Below are 16,235 nucleotides of genomic sequence, written 5' to 3'. Positions count from 1 at the left end.
GGGATTCCAGACCAGTCCTGCTTTAGGACAGTGACTTCTGGGCTGAGTCTTCCAAGGGTATGCCCTAAATGCCAGCTCTCCTGACACTGGTTTGAAGGTGAGACCCATAATACCCAGGCCCAGCCTCTGCTCAATTATGGGCTCAGGAGACTGGCTGGTGAGTGACAGCTGAGTAGATGCCAATGGCCTGGGTGGTCTAGTTGTTAGGGAGGAGACTCTAGTGTCCTCTCAAGCAATGTGAAGAGCCCCCTTTCTTGCTACCCAGGTTCCCCACCTGCAAAATGCCAGGTGCATCTGAGGCTCTGACGTGTCTTTGGTTCTCACAGGGCAGTTCTGCACTGGAGCCTGGATATTTAACAGTCTGAGAGCTCCCATACCCATGTTGTCACTCCAGGTAAGACAGGCACCGAGTCCAGAGGCTAACAGATCCAAGGAGTCTCTAGTCAAGCACTGAGGAGCACTACCACTAAAAGCCCACAGATGTAAAACAAGAGGGAGTAGAGGGGGTCTGTCTATGCCTAGAACCATGTACCCATCTGCCAAGATTTGGTTTAAGGAGGGAAGGGGGTGGGTCCACCTGGAGTAGCAGTGTTCTCCCTCAGATGGTCAATGTTCCTCCCTTCATTAAAAAAAAAATTTCTTTTAAAGGTTTTATTTTTAACTAATCTCTACACCCAACATGAGGCTCCAACTTAAAACCCCAAGATCAAGAGTCACATGCTCTACCTACTGTGCCAGCCAGGAGCCCCAGTCCCTTCATTTTTTGTAGCTTGTTGGAGTTTGCTCCTGAATGTGAGCTCATCTTTCCAGAAACTGATCAAATGGGATGCAGGGGGAACCCATCTTCTCAGTCCCTGAGGAAGCAGAGGAAAATCTAAGTTCTGGGCCCTGGTTGGGTTGTGGCAGGCTGAGGCTATAGTGACCAGTTCCTAAATTAGACATCACTTTGGCTTCAATTTAATTCATCATGGACCATTACTTGTCTGCCAGGGGTCCCGTATTTTTTCACACCATTTGGCCCTGACTTCTCTAAATGTTTTCCCATGTCAGATTATCTTAAAAGGTATCTGTGTACTCTGTTCAATTTATATATCAAAACTCATTGTCATCTTGATGTTGGGGCAAAGAGACAAGACACTTAGAAAACTCACTTTAATCTTATATTTGTAATTTAAGTTACTTTTTTTGGAACAGTTAAAAAAATTCAGAACACACTATTTTACCATGATCCTAGGTTGTGAACATATTTGTACCTTGACTACACATCACGATAACATAACCACAAAAGTCAAAGCAGTCAGTACTTAAGAGTCTAGAGAACAGAGGGCTGAGCCAAACCAACTGAAAGCTCTCAGGGAAGCTCACACTCGTTGCCAGGCCTGCCCCACAGCTGAAGTCCAGCGAACATGCCTTACAACAGTCTGGATGGGCTTGGGTGATCACTGATTTGGGAAGGTGTTAGTTTCCTTGGTACCCAAAGGTCTAACCCTCCTTGTTGGTCTTTTCCTTCAGTGTCCAAGAAGAGAAATGGATAAGAGAGGAAGGGACACTTTATAATGCCATTTACCACCCTGATCCTTAAATATACACACAGCCAACCAGAAGCTGGGTGAGCTGGAGAGCATATTTTAGAGGTCATCTGACTTCAGGAAATTGTAGATCAATTTTGCACTCAATTTCTAACAGAAGAGGTTTCTGGATATCAATGCATTAAGTTCCACTAGAAATCAGGCAGCCATAATTGTGCTCTTTTGGTTTCTCTCCTCAGTTCCAAGTATCCTTAAGTCACAAATGAACTACAGACAGAACCAGCAAAACTCAGCTTTATTACCCTAAGAGATGGCTATCTTTCTGACACTGATTATGTTGTGCCAATGTTAAGTAAGCAGCTCTGGTCTGTACGTGATTAGCTGTGTAAATGAAGCCCAGAGAGATGAAGTCAGCCTGCAGGCTTTAGGTGTGCTGATTGTAAGTGAGAGTTATTCTAGGAGGGAAAAGAGGAAGGCAAGAAGAAGCAAGGGCACCTTTTCATGTTTTCCAGCTCTTGGGATATCTGTTCAGCTCATCCAAATAGGGAAGGAGATCAGAAATGTGGATTAAAGTCATATGGTAAACCTGATCATCAAAGAGTGTGATGGTCACAGGTGGTGGGTATCTAAGCATCCCTTTTTCCACTAAGAAGTACCTTTGGATTCCTCCCAAATTAAGCTTGCAGCCTAGGCTCTCATGCCTGCACCATTCTGGGTTGGACTGCTCGCACTTCAGACAGGAAGATGTTACATCTAAAATGGAAGATGCCAAGAAGGTCAACAATACCAAGGTATCTAATCTACTTCTAGGAAAGAAAAAAAACCACTCTATTTTCAATATCCCTCACCACCCTCCACCCCAAGCCCTTGGTTTCCACATACAGTCAAGTGCTAAGCAAGGAGTAGACCAACCACAGCTGTTCTGACCAATGGGTACCAGGAGACGGCAGAGGAGAAAAGAGTGCATATTTTCTTCTCTTCAGCTTATGACTTTACAAAAGAAAAATAAAAAAGATTTTTCTTAAGCAGAAAACAGAATGATTTAGGGGCCTAAGGGTTTTTTTTTTTCCAGTTCAGAAACAAGTTATGAGGGCCAGACTTTATTACTTGACAATAGAGTTCCAGAGAGTCCTGTCTCTGAAATTTCTGGTGAAGAGTCTCCAGAAAAAATTTTGCCAAGGGACAAGTGTAAAAGGCCTCCATTCACAATTCATGTCCACTTTCCAATTGCACATAAGAAAGGAAAAGGGTGTTCTCAGCAGTGAAAATACATATATGTGCAGCAAGGCATGCTGGTTTTGTCCAAGCAGCCCCAGTGTGACTGGAGAGCTCCTGGGTGCAGATGCATGCACATGCTCCTTGTGTGCCCACCTTTGAAGGGGTTTCCTCCCATCTTTAAGAAACACCGTTTTCAGGCCCACACTGGAATTTTAGTGAGAAGTGACTAATCTACAATGGAGACATGCCATTTCAGAGCCAAGAGACTCCTTCAGCTCCTTTTCTACCATTCCTTTTAGTTGTATTGAGACTTTCTTTGTTTCTCTTTTCTTTTTAAAAAGGTCAAACTTTACATTTATTCTAGCCCAGTTGGGGATTAGTGATAATCAATTCCCACCGAAATCATGCAGAGATGGTAAGTGGGGTTTACCTTCTCTGGAAATGAACTTCTACTTACCTGATTATTTCTTCTACAATGAACTGGTAAATGACCCCCAGAGCTGAGAAATGTGACTGACTCAGTTTTTCAGACCACTTAACTTCATTCCCATTTCCATCAGCAGCAAAGGACAACTTGGGGAGAACATGCTTGATGGAGCTAACGGCTCCAGACTGCAGGCTCCACCCTCAATCTCATTTGTGATCGTACTGGACAAGCTTCAAAACAATCTTAGAAATTATCTACCTTCAACTGAACCTAAATGGGAGAGCAAAACCCCGGGCACCAATGAATATTCAACAGCTCCCACTTTTAAATAGCAGCATATAAGAGAAGGGCTAGTAAAGTTATGGCTATTGGACAATATTTTCAAACAGCTTGAAATCCATGCCTCTTTAATGCCTGATCTTACTCAGGGCTGATGAGTTTTACTCCCGGCTGATGGCCCTCTGCCTCACCTGTAGCAAAATCTGTAACCAATCAAAAAGCCAAAAGTAGCCAACACAATAGACAAGGAACTCTGATGATGGCTACATAGAAACATTTCTCTGTAGCATTTGGGTAGTTGGGAAGAGAAGATACTTCCCAGGCAATGCCATATTATACTGGGAAATATTTCCTGAATATATCCTGGAATGAAAAGCTTAAAAGCACTCATGAAGTTGGAAAGGAAAAATGCATGTGCATAACTTGCCTCTCAATACATAACAACAACATTCAGTTAAATCAGAAGGGAAGGGGGAAGATGGCGTTCTCTTCCTCTCCCCCTTGCTGAACTAAAGGTAGTCTGGGTTAGAGGTCATCTGCAACTGGCTCCCATTCTGATGCTTTTACAGCAGCTGGTTAAAAAGAGGCTTTCTTTTACTCAACTGCTTTGCTTGGGAACAGAAACAGACCTGATTGACTGCTCAGCTTCCAAGAGAAAGTAGAGACTGCAGTGTGGCCTTGGGCCGGTGATGGGTGTGCCCATGCTACACGAGAGGGCTGATGCAGCTCCGTGCTGCCCTGGGAAACAAGCTGGGCACATGCTGGTAGTAAGAACTGTGTTCCCAAGTTGGGGTGGCATATGTGCCCTGCCCGACACTCATACAGCTGCCTTTTAAGCGGTCAGGGTGGCCTGGCCCTTGCTGAGGTCCATTTGTTTATGTTGTTTACCAACTTCCAGAGAAATTTTATTGACTGGGGAAAGTGGAGAGTTAAATAAGGCCAGGGAAGGAATAAAAGGAAAGAGAAGGCAGTTTCTGCCCCATTTAGCAAACCCTGTGTGCCAAACTTCACCCTGATCCTCTTTCTGGCAGATTTGCCCTTTTGTAAAATACCATGTTTGGGAAAAGCAGGAGGAAGGTTCTGCAGTATAAGGTTGAGATGATTAGCTTGCTTTCTGAGAGATGATATATTTACTATTCTAAATGAGAAAGAAATCCACTTTTACCCCTGACTACCTCTTTAGCTTCTCTGATTGTGGTCTTGGCAAAGACACAGGTGCTGGGTGCTCACAGACCCCGATGAGCAAATCAGAGGTGTGAACCATTATGCAGAATGCACCCAGAAGCTGGCTCTGGCCATTTCAAACCTTTCAGCTGAACCTTACCAGTGATTTAAGATGAAGTACAATGCTTTTTATTACACATCTAATTGTTAATGAGAGGAAATGCAATCAGCAACTCTTTTCTAAACTCTACATGGAATCGAGGAGACTGCTGAGTCCAGAAAAGATGCGGCCATTGATGGAGCCCAGGCAATTTCTGCCCTTGCCCCCACCATTTTTGGAGGGGGGGTGGTGTTAGAAGAGAGAGAGAAGAGTTGCAAATATGATGGGAGTACCTTCTAAGAACCCACTGCTGCCATACAAGGTCACCTGCAGCAAAAGCCTGCATTTGAAATTTCGACTGAACAGCATTTATCTCTTCCAAGTGTGGCATTTTCTCACTGATTTGCCTCATGTTAACTGAGAACCTCTCTTCATACTCTTTCTTCTCAGGTGCAGCAGAGAAACAGGTTGAAGGAGAGTGGGGGATAAGGGAAGAGGGACAGAAACAGAAAGAGATTTAAGGAAAGAGGCCCAGATCTTCCAGTGTGTATTTTTGTTTTCTTTCTCTCTCTCCTCAAAGGCTATATAGACAGACAGCTCCTCCTAAGCACAGTGGGGCTGGGCTGATACTGCCGGGTGCTGGGCATTCCTAGGTGCTGTCTGGCTTGAAGTTATACCCCCTGTACCATAGAAGTTGGTCTCCCAGAAGGCTATATAGGGAAACTAGTTCTTCTGCTTAACAGCAAAGCAAGAGAGATTCTGGCAAAACACTAAATATATTTATAAGTCATCTTTGTCTGGAACCAAATAAGGAAAAACAGGTGCAGAGGAAAGGAGAGGAGGTGAGGTGAGGTTTAAAAGTTCCAATCATTCACAAAAGATAAAGACATCTTCTGATAGCAGCACGGAAGCAGTCAGCTGTGCTGAGTAGACCATCCTGGGTCGACTGCAGACCAACTGTGTCCCAACAGGAGTCTCAAAGCCCCATTCCTCGGCTAGTCCGGGGAAGTGGGTAGTAGTTTGATTGTTACTGTTGTTGCTCATCCTGGTATTGGCAGATATGTTAAATACCGCAACTTTAATGAGTCCTGTGTGAAAACAGAGCACAGTCATTAGTCCCTTTCCCTACATTCCTCACTTGCTCTAAGAGGAGAAGAATGGTAACTTAGCTGTCAATTGGGAGAAAGGCTCAGAGGTCCTTCCAACACCTGCTCTCTGCCCATGTTCAAAGCAGGAGCTTCTGTCAAAGGCTACATAGCCTGCCTGGGGTCATGGTGGGGCTCACTGACATGCTCAGGCTGCAGCACTCATGCAGAGTAGTTACTCTGACATCGTGAGATTAAGAGTGACTCTGGTGGGTATATCAAGATCTCACCTGCTCCCTGTAATGATGGAGTAGGCAAGGCCAGCTCTGAGGTTCTGGCCCTGAATGGCCAGAAGCACAGCTGTGCCATCAGCAGAAGTGGGGCAGCTGGGTAAAGCTGTCTGGCCACTTGGCTGGAGGGTCCTGGCACAACAGATGTGGAGAAAGTCTGATTGTTAAAAATGTGCACTAGACACACTCCTGGTACCTTCAAGAACAGATGTATAGATGGTGGCTGGTAATGTGGCCTGGAGATTAAGACAGAAGTTGGGATTTGAGATATAAATTTGAGAGTCATCTACACTGAGATGAGAGCTGAAGCCTCGGGAAGAGAAAAAGCAGCCAAAGCAGGAAGCTTTGATAAGGAAGAAAAGCCCGAGACACACTCTTAGGGGTGAGAGGAGAAAGGAGACATAAACAATCAAAGAGTCAGGAAGAATATTAAAAATGGCAAAATGCCATAGCAATCTAATGAAGAGAAAATTTTGGCAAAAAGGGGATAGGTACATGACGATTACAGTATTACTAACAATGACCACTTTTTACTGAGGGCTTGTTCTGAGCTAGGTACTGTGCTAAGCACTAAGAATTTTACATAGGACATTTCAAAGCAGTCCTTACCACAACTTGGTGAGGTAGGGACTGTAACCCATCTTACCAATAAGTAATCTAAGGCTCTGGAAGTTGCTTGCACAGGGGCACACATCTGGATTTTCACCTGAGCCTGCCTGTGTGACCTGGCTGAGGGATAGGAAGCAGTGTGTCCTCTGTGAGAACTGTAAGCACTAAAGTGAGCCCAGCAGGGCCTGGACCACCACACTTAGAACCTCTACAAAAGATGTGCAGAAAAGTGAACTAAATCTGTACTTCTGCCATAGAGCTAAGGTAAGTGTGGGAAATAAGCAATCATAATGACAGCAACATTCCCTAGTAGTGCAGTTTTCCCAACCCAGTGATATCCTAATTAGTGGATTTGAACTGGTTGACACTGGGTGTTATCTGAATATATCATCACATAGATAAAGATGAGATGTAAACTGTTCTCCTGCCTCAGAGGGAGGTTGGAGACTTGAGTGGGAGAATACACGGAGTTTTATCAACCCCAGAGCTACTTTCAAGGTCAAAAGACAGTTTCTTTTATTTTTTGGAAGGGGTGGGGAGTGGAGATGAGGGATAAAAAAGCCACATTTTGTAATCAAATGACACTGACAAGGCAGAGCTGTAAGAAGTCAGCCAAGAGATGTCACCAAGAAAATTGTCTACTCACACATTGTTTACTTGGTTTAAAGGGTGTCTGTTACATAAACTGGTTTGATCTAGGAACTACAAAGTCACAGGCTTATAGGTCATTACTCTTAGTTTTGAAGCTGCTTTAAATATTATTTTAACAATCCTATTAGGTAACTGGGGCAGAAATTATTCTTTCTACTACACAAAGATCATTTAGATCTAGATCAAAAATCATCTAGAACTAGCTACCTTGATGAAAGACACTGTCCAGTGTGCAGCCCCAACCCTGTCTCATGTTGGCTTCACCTGCTTTATAGGAACTGGAGGGCTAGCAACAGCCAATATTCCATCTCCCACTCACAGTGCTATGTATACAATTCTTTTTTCGTACCTGGGCAAGTATGAGGTCACTGTATGATTATTTATCTGGAGATATAGGTGTATGTTCGAGAAGGGGAGCGAGGGGGTTCAGCTTGGGCAGCTGGATCGTTTAGGAAGTCCCAGATGAGGATTGTGTCATCATGTGAACTACTGACAATCTGGAATTCATCAAACTGGAGTCGGAATACTCTTCCAGAATGCTCCTAAAGCAGCAGAAACAAAAACTTTTGAACTACTCAAAATCAAAAGGACCCAAATTCAGCAACATATCAAAAGAAGTCTATAGAAAGACTACGGTATGATGATAATTTTCTCTAATATTTAGCTGTTTCAAGAACAGAGAAAAAGCAATTTGGAGTAAAGGCAGAATGGAAAAAGTCAAATATTGGGTAGCTGATTTTGTACAAAGTTATATTCACTAGACCTGAGCCATGCCAAAGAGTATGCTAGCTTCTCACTGCTAACTCTCCTTGGTTTAGGCTGAATGAGAACATTCCTCAGTACCTTCCTGGTCTTTCTGTATCTGTTGGATTCTTCTACAATCAGAAGCCAAGAATTGATGAGCAGTAATACGAGGTGTGCTGGTAAATGTTTATCAACTAATTATCCCCAATTTGTAAAAGTATTCACCTATTTTTATGCTGTAAAAATTCCTACAGTGCCTAATTTCAAACTACCCATGTGAGGTAAAATTCCTGAAAGCCTGACAAGTGTCTTTCATAAGCAGGTACAAGCCTGCTCTAGCACACACTGGCAGTAACTACCACCTTGATCAAGATGTAGAATATTTCCAGCACCCTGGAAAGTGCTCTCATGCTCCTTCCTTCTCAATACTACCTTCATCCCAATGCTTTCATCGTGAATTCATGGATTTCTGTTCCTGAATTTCATATAAATACACTCATATAGCATGTATTCTCTGGTGCCTGGTTTTTCTTACTCAACAATGCAAGGTGCCTTTTTGTTACTGCATGTAATGGTCTTTTTAAAAATTACTGGTTGCCATGCCCTTATATGAACACACTGCATTTTATCTTTTCTCCTGTGGCAGACATAAAGGCTGACTGTAGTTTTGGCTATTTAATAAAGCTGCTCTGAACATTTATGCCCATGTTTTTTGAAGGATATATGCTTTCATTTCACCTAGAACTGCAGGGCTATGAAGTAGGTATATATTTAGCTTCAGCATGTATAGAGAAACAGTTTTATTTACTTTTTCAGTTTTATAAAAGCTGTGCCAATTTATACTCCCACCAGCAATATATCAGAGTTCAAGTTGCTCCACATCTTCACCAACAAACTCATGCTGTCAATCTATTAAATTTTAGACATGGTGGTATGTTATTGGAGTTTCAATTTGCAGTTTTCTTTATGAAATTGAGGAAGTTCCCCTCTATTCCTGCTTGTTGAGAGTTTTTATCATGAATGGATAATGGATTTTGCCAAATGCCTTTTCTGCATGTACTTATATAACAATGTGATTTTTCTTCTTTAGCTTTCTGATGTGAATTAAATAGTTGATTTTTTTTTTTGAATATTAAACCAGTTCTGTATACCTGGAATAAATACCACTTGGTCATGGTGTATATGTGTATTTTTGTGTTGTTGGATTTAGTTTGCTAATACTTTGATGAGGATTTATTTTATTTTTAAAAGATTTTATTTATTTGAGAGAGGGAGAGAGAACACATGCACAGGCAGGGAGGAGAGGAAGAAGCAGGCTCTCCACTGAGCAGCCAGCCCAATGTGGGGCTGGATCCCAGGACCCTGAGTTCATGAACTGAGCTGAACGCAGATGCTTAACCAACTAAGCCACCCAGGCACTACAAGAATTTTTTTAAAGAGTTACTTCATTTTATTGGCATACTGCTGTCTTTTAAATGAGTTTAGAAATTTTCTTTATTGTGAAATAACTAAATATAGGGAGAGTGACAAGACTACACTTAGATTTTAAGGAAAGTGTTTGAAATATTACCAAAAAAATCCTGCCTAATAAACTCACCTTAGTCATACAATTGTGTTTGCCTATTACCTTATCTAATACTTTATTTTGAATTATGGTAAAAACCACATAAAATTTACTATCTTACCCATTGTTAAGTGTACAGTTCAGTGTTGCTAGGTACATTTACACTGTTGTACAATCAATCTCCAGAACTTGTTCATCTTGCAAAACTGAAATTCTATATCCATTAAACAACAATTCTCTATTTCTCTCCCCCTCAACCTCTGAGAACCATCATTCTACTTTCTGGGTTTGACTACTGTAGATACTTCATGTAAGTGGAAGAATACAGTATTTGTCTTTTGTGACTGGCTTGTTTCACTTAATGTCCTCAAGTTTTATTCATGTTGTAGCATGTGACAGTACATCCTTTCTTTTCAAGGCTGAATCATATTCTATTGTACAAATATACCACATTTTTTCATGCATTCATCTGCTGATGAACACTTGGGTTGCTTCCACCTCTTGGCTACTGTGAATAATATTGATATGAAGATGGGTGTGCATATCACCTTGAGATCCTGCTTTCAATTCTTTCACTCAGAAGTGAGGGTGCTGGATCATATGGTAATTCTATCTTTAATAGTTTCAGAAACCCATACTGCTTTCTTTCTAAAAAATATTTTATTTATTCATGAGAGATACAGAGGCAGAGACATAGGCAGAGGGAGAAGCAGGGATGTGGGACTTAATCCGAGGACCGCAGGATCATACCCTGAGTCAAAGACAGGCACTCAACTGCTGAACCACCCAGGCGTCCCCCCATACTGCTTTCTGTACAGGATGCACCATTTTACATTCTTTACAAGAAGTAAATGAGCTCGCAGATGAGACATACTGATCTGTACTTTTCTTTCTTTTTTTGCTTTTGGTATGAGGGTAATGCTAGCCTCATAGGATGAGTTAGGAACTATTCACTTCTATCTTCTGTAAAAGACTGTGAAGAACTGGTATAATTTCTTAATTTCCTTAAACATTTGGTAGAATTCACTAGTGAACTCATTTGGGCCTGATGCTTTGTTTTGTAAGGTTATTAATTATTGATTCAATTTCTTTAATAGGTATAGGCCCATTCAGATTGTCTATCTCTTATGTCAGTTGTAGAAGATTGTATCTTTCAAGGAATTGATCCACTTCATCTAGGTTATTAAATTTGGGGGCATAGAGTTGTTCATAGTATTCCTTGATTACTAACCTTTTTTTTGTTCATGGGATCTATAGCGATGCAAAATTGGGTTTAACATTTGGATACACATAAAAGGGGTTAGCAAAATCTATTCCTAATAAAACAAAATCCATTCCTAGTAAAAACTCCCAGCAATCTAGGAACTCAAAGAAACTTGCTAATCCCCTGATAATGGGTTATCTACAAAAACCTACAGCCAACACAGATCTACGTATATATGTGTAAACAAAATGGTGAAAGACCAACTGTTGTTTCGCCAAGATAAGGACATCCACTCTTACCAATTCTTTTGAACATTGTATTGAAGGTCTTGATCAGTACAAGAGGACAAAAGAAGTGAAAGGTATACTATTGCAAAAAAGTGTATTTCTATATGCTTGTAATGTACAACTCAGAAATTAAAAATTTTAAATACCAAAAAATTAAAGTATCATTTACAATAGCATTAAAAATATGAAATACTTGGGGATAAATATGACAAAAGATGTGTCAGACCTTTACAGTGAAGGCTATAAAACACTGTTGAAAAATTTAAAGACCTGAACAAATGGAGAGAGATAACTGTTTCATGGACCAGAAAAAAGTGTTAAGAACTTAATTCTCTCCAAACTGATCAAGATTCATCACAATCCCAGTGAAAATCTCATTTTTGTTGTTGTTGCAACTGGCAAACAGATTCTAAAATTCACATGAAAATTCAAAGGACCTTTTCAAACTTTGAAGAAGAATGAAGTTGAAAGACTAATCCTTCAAAAGTTAATAAAAAGCTGCAGTAACCAAGAGAGTATAATACTGGCACCATGAAAGACAAAAAGATCAATGGAACTGAATAGGTCCTTAAGTAGACTCACGTAAAGGAGAGTCTTTTGAATAAATAGTGCTGGAACAACTAGATATCCATATGAACTTTGATCCATACCTGTATGATCTACAAAAATGAACTCAAAATGTAAAGCCTATGGGACGCCTGGATGGCTCAGTGGTTGAGCGTTTGCCTTTGACTCAGGGCATGATCCCAGGGTCTGGGATTAAGTCCCATATTGGGCTCCTGCGGAGAGCCTGCTTCTCCCTCTGCCTATGTCTCTGCATTTCTCTCTCTCTCTCTCATGAATAAATAAAATCTTAAAACAAAACAAAATGTAAAGCCTAAAACTATAAAAATTCTAGAAGAAAACAAATGGGAAGATCTTTGTGATTTGGGATTAGGGAAAGATTTTTTTAGATATAATTGCAAATTACACAATCCATAATAGAAAAAGTTGATACATTGGACTTAACAAAAATTAAAAACTTTCAAAAGGTACTTTTAAGAGAATGAAAAACAGGGATCCCTGGGTGGCGCAGCGGTCTGGCGCCTGCCTTTGGCCCAGGGCGCGATCCTGGAGACCCGGGATCGAATCCCACGTCGGGCTCCCGGTGCATGGGGCCTGCTTCTCCCTCTGCCTGTGTCTCTGCCTCTCTCTCTCTCTCTCTCTCTCTGTATGACTATCATAAATTTAAAAAAAAAAAAAAAAAAGAAGAGAATGAAAAACAAAACATAGACTGGGAGAATAGATTTGTGAATCACCTATCTCATAAAGGACTTGTATCCTGAATATGTTAAAAGAAATCTCAAAACTCAATGAGAAACCCAGTTAATTAAAAAAATTGGCAAAAGATTCAGATACTTTACCAAAGTAGATATACAGACAGCAAATAAATGCATAAGAAGATAACATTATTAACATTAGGTATATGCAAATTAAAATCACAATGAGATACCATGACGGGTGTGCACACCAGGCAGCGTGTAAACAGGTGGCGGGCACGCACACCACGTGGTGGGTGTGCACACCAGCGCAGGTGGGTTAACCTGTATTTATTAGAATGACTCAAAAAAAAAGACTGTACTAAGTATTAGTGAGGATGTGGAGTAACTGGTACTCTAATGCACTGTCACATGATACAACTGCTTTGGAAAACAGTTTGGGGGACACCTGGGTGGTTCAGCGAGTGGTTGAGTGTCTGCCTTCAGCTCAGGGCATGATTCCGGAGTCTGAGATCCAGTCCCACATCAGGCTCCTTGCGAGAAGCCTGCTTCTCCCTCTGCCTATGTCTCTGCCTCTCTTTCTGTGTCTCTCATAAGTAAATAAATGAAATATTTTTTTAAAAAAAGAGTCTGGCAGTTTCTAAAAATATGAAACATACACTTAACATACAACTTAACTATTCTGCTCCTATGAATTACCCCAGAGAAACTGAAGCATTTCATTGTACATAAATGTTTACAGAAATTTTATTTATAATTGCCCCAAAATGGACACAACCTAAATTTTCATCAACCAGCAAAAGGATAAATAAATTATGGTAAAACCATATAGTGGAGTACCTACTCAGCCAATTTTAAAAAGAAGTGAACTATTGATATAAATCAACAACAAGGGTGAACCTCAAAATAACTATGCTTAGCGAAAAGAGATAGACAAAAAAGAGTAAATACTGTACTGTATGATTTCGTTTATAAAACCTAGAAAATGTTGGGACTCCTGGCTGGCTCAGGAGTTAAGTGTCTGTCTTCGGCTCAGGGCATGATCCTGGAATCCCGGGATGGGAATTCCACACTGGGCTCCCTGCGTGGAGCCTGCTTCTCCCTCTGCCCCCAAGTCTCTGCCTCTCTCTCTCTGTCTTTCATGAATGAATAAATAAAATCTTAAAAACAAACAAACAAGCAAACCTAGAAAATGCAACCTAATCAATATTCACAAAAAATAGATCAGTATTTGCCTGGGGATTGGAGTAATAGGAAGTGGTGTGGGATGGGAAGGAGAGATTAGAGGAGGGATATGAACATATGAAGATATGTTCATATCTTGGTTGAAGTAGATGGTTTCACTGGTGTGTATACACATCAAAATTTATTGAGTTGCACATTTTAAATATCTTGATTACATACCAATAAGTCAGTTTTTATTTTTATCTTTATTTTTATTTTTATTTTTTTTAATAAGTCAGTTTTTAAAAACTTAAGACAACTCAATAAATAAATGAGGACAAGACTTGAACAGACACTTCATAAAAGATAAGCAAATAAAAAGATGTTCTACACCATAAAATTTCAAAGAAATGCAAATTAAAACTACAACCGCTACACACTCAGTCAAATGGCTATAATTCTTAAAAAACTGACAATACCAAGTGCTGTCAAGGATGTAGAAAAATGGAAAAATGGGACTCTCAAACATTACGTCGGTGGAAATACACAATGATTTGCATTTGTGAACTCCCAAAATGCCACTTTGGGAAACAGCTTGGTAGTTTCTTTTAAATTTGAACACACACAAAAAAATAAAAATTAAAAATAAATAAATAAATTTGAACACACACACACTTTTATGATGGGATTCAGAAACTGCACTCCTAGGTATTTACCTAAGAGGAATGAAAACAGTATGTATACACAAAAACCTGTATGGGAATGTTTTCAGCATCACCCTAAACTGGAAGTATTCCAAATGTCCTTCAACTGGTAAGTGCATAAACAAACTGGCTCATTCACACAGTGGAATACTACTCAGCAATACAAAAGAACTAAGCACGAACACATGCAACAACATGAATGACTCTCAAATGAAGTGAATAAAGCCAAATGCAAAAAGCTACATACTGTATGACTTTATAGGACATTCATAAAATGGCAAAAATCAGAATAGTGGCTAGGGGTGTGGGAGAGGGTAGTGCTATGAAGCGGTATAATTTTTGGGGTGTTAGAAATGTTCTAGATCTCGATCAAGGTGTTTACACACTGCAAAATTCAGAAAAACACACTGAAAAAGGGTAAATTTTGCTGTATGTAAATTACACCTCATTTAGACTTAGATTAATTTTAAATGAATGAAAGTATACATTTTAAAAAACATGTCTGAAACATGCAGGTAAAGTAGGTCTGATGCTGCAACAATGAGCTTTAAATCCAATCAGGAAGACAAAGAAACATCTCTCTCTCTCTTCTCCAGAGCAGAGGCTGCCAAATGTTGAGAGTTAGGATTCAGAACACTGGGCTTCAAATGCTAGCTCTCATCTTTACCCTGAGTTGTGCTCCCTGGTGCCCCACCTAATTTTCTTTTTCCAATGGCAGCAGCTTTTAACCTTAGGCCATTTTCTCATCCGGGCCTTTGGTGAACACCATGATAAAGAATTTAGCACTTTCAAAGGTGACTTTCTTCCTTTTGAGTCACTTCTTTCCTCAAATGTCAAGATGTTTATGGCAAGGAATAAAAGAGATGGGATTCATGTTGCTGGAGGCAGCATGCCTTGAATAGGCTGCAGAGCCAGGGGGCTGACCGGGGGTTCACACAGACTCCCATGACACTTTTTGCAGGCACAGGTGTGTAGGTCCTCAGCTTCTGGACAGGTTCCAATTTGAGTAATTATGTTCTCTCTCCCTAAGTACCCCCTACTGTTTCTGGTGGATACAGAATCCTTATTCACTTCCTGTACTAAACTGTGGTGTAGAGTTGCTGTGCAGCTGTTAAACAGCTGCCACATTCCTTTCTATACATAGTCTCTAAAGCACTTTTGGATGAAAGGCGCTAAAAAAACATATTTTATTGTCATGTATTAGTTGCCTTTCCACTTAGTAGTAGGTTTCGTGAGCTTCTAACTATCAAATCCAGATCTGTATTCCATACCACATCAATGTTTCATTTCTTTCCCTTCCTGTTCCCCAACCCCCTCTAAACAGCAAGGTTCTTACCACAAGGGTCCGTAGACAGAGAGTCCCTGCAGGAGCACGGGGGTCCAAAGCAGCTACAAGATCCCACACTTTAATTTTTCTAAAGATCCAAAAGGGGACAAAAATCTTAATTAAAAGCAAAATTAAGGGACCATGGGAAAAATAGCAAAAAGTCATGGCAATAAATAGGTATGATGAATGTAATTTTTTTTTTGATGAATGTAATTTATATGATAAATGCAGCTCACAAGAATATATAAGAACTTTTTTTTGTTTTGGAGACTTGGTTTTTGCATTCATTCTTGGGTAGAGGTTATTGGTCTTAACAGGGGAAAAATGTACAGGTTTAACCTAAAAATGAGAAATAGGTTAGCTCTAACCAAGCTTAAGTGAATGGTAAAGTTATACCATACTTTGGGGCCAGGAAGAGATCTTATATATTAGACTCTTAAAGACTGATAGAAGAGATCACTTAGACCTAGAAACCTACAATTGTGAAGTATCTTCTTTCTGGTCAATTCTAAGAATGGCCCAGGTAACCTGAACCAGAGGACTAGAGCCCATTGAAATACTCTGGAGTTTATACAAATTCCCATATTTTGATTAAAATAAGAAAAGTTTAGCTCTTCCAAGAACCAAACA

At 40.3% G+C, this 16,235-nt stretch overlaps 1 protein-coding gene across 11 annotated transcripts in view; it reads right to left on the bottom strand.

Annotated features, from left to right (window-relative positions):
* Positions 1–1,138: 1,138 nt before the first annotated feature.
* Positions 1,139–16,235, bottom strand: part of BTRC (beta-transducin repeat containing E3 ubiquitin protein ligase) — a 184,361-nt gene continuing 169,264 nt past the window's right edge. For all 11 annotated transcript variants that reach the window (XM_038578563.1, XM_038578568.1, XM_038578569.1 and 8 more), the window contains 3 exons: positions 15,615–15,693; positions 7,702–7,894; positions 1,139–5,805 (listed from right to left, as the gene is read on the bottom strand). In XM_038578563.1, coding sequence (XP_038434491.1) covers positions 7,733–7,894; positions 15,615–15,693 — 241 coding nt within the window. In that variant the 3' untranslated portion in view covers positions 1,139–5,805; positions 7,702–7,732. The remainder of the gene's footprint in view (positions 5,806–7,701; positions 7,895–15,614; positions 15,694–16,235) is intronic.

Source organism: Canis lupus, chromosome 28 (genome assembly GCF_011100685.1).
Source record: "Canis lupus familiaris isolate Mischka breed German Shepherd chromosome 28, alternate assembly UU_Cfam_GSD_1.0, whole genome shotgun sequence".
In the NCBI taxonomy this organism is placed as follows: Eukaryota; Metazoa; Chordata; class Mammalia; order Carnivora; family Canidae; genus Canis; species Canis lupus.
The sequence above is the reverse complement of the archived record's forward strand: the minus strand, read 5'-3'. Positions and strand labels throughout refer to the sequence as shown.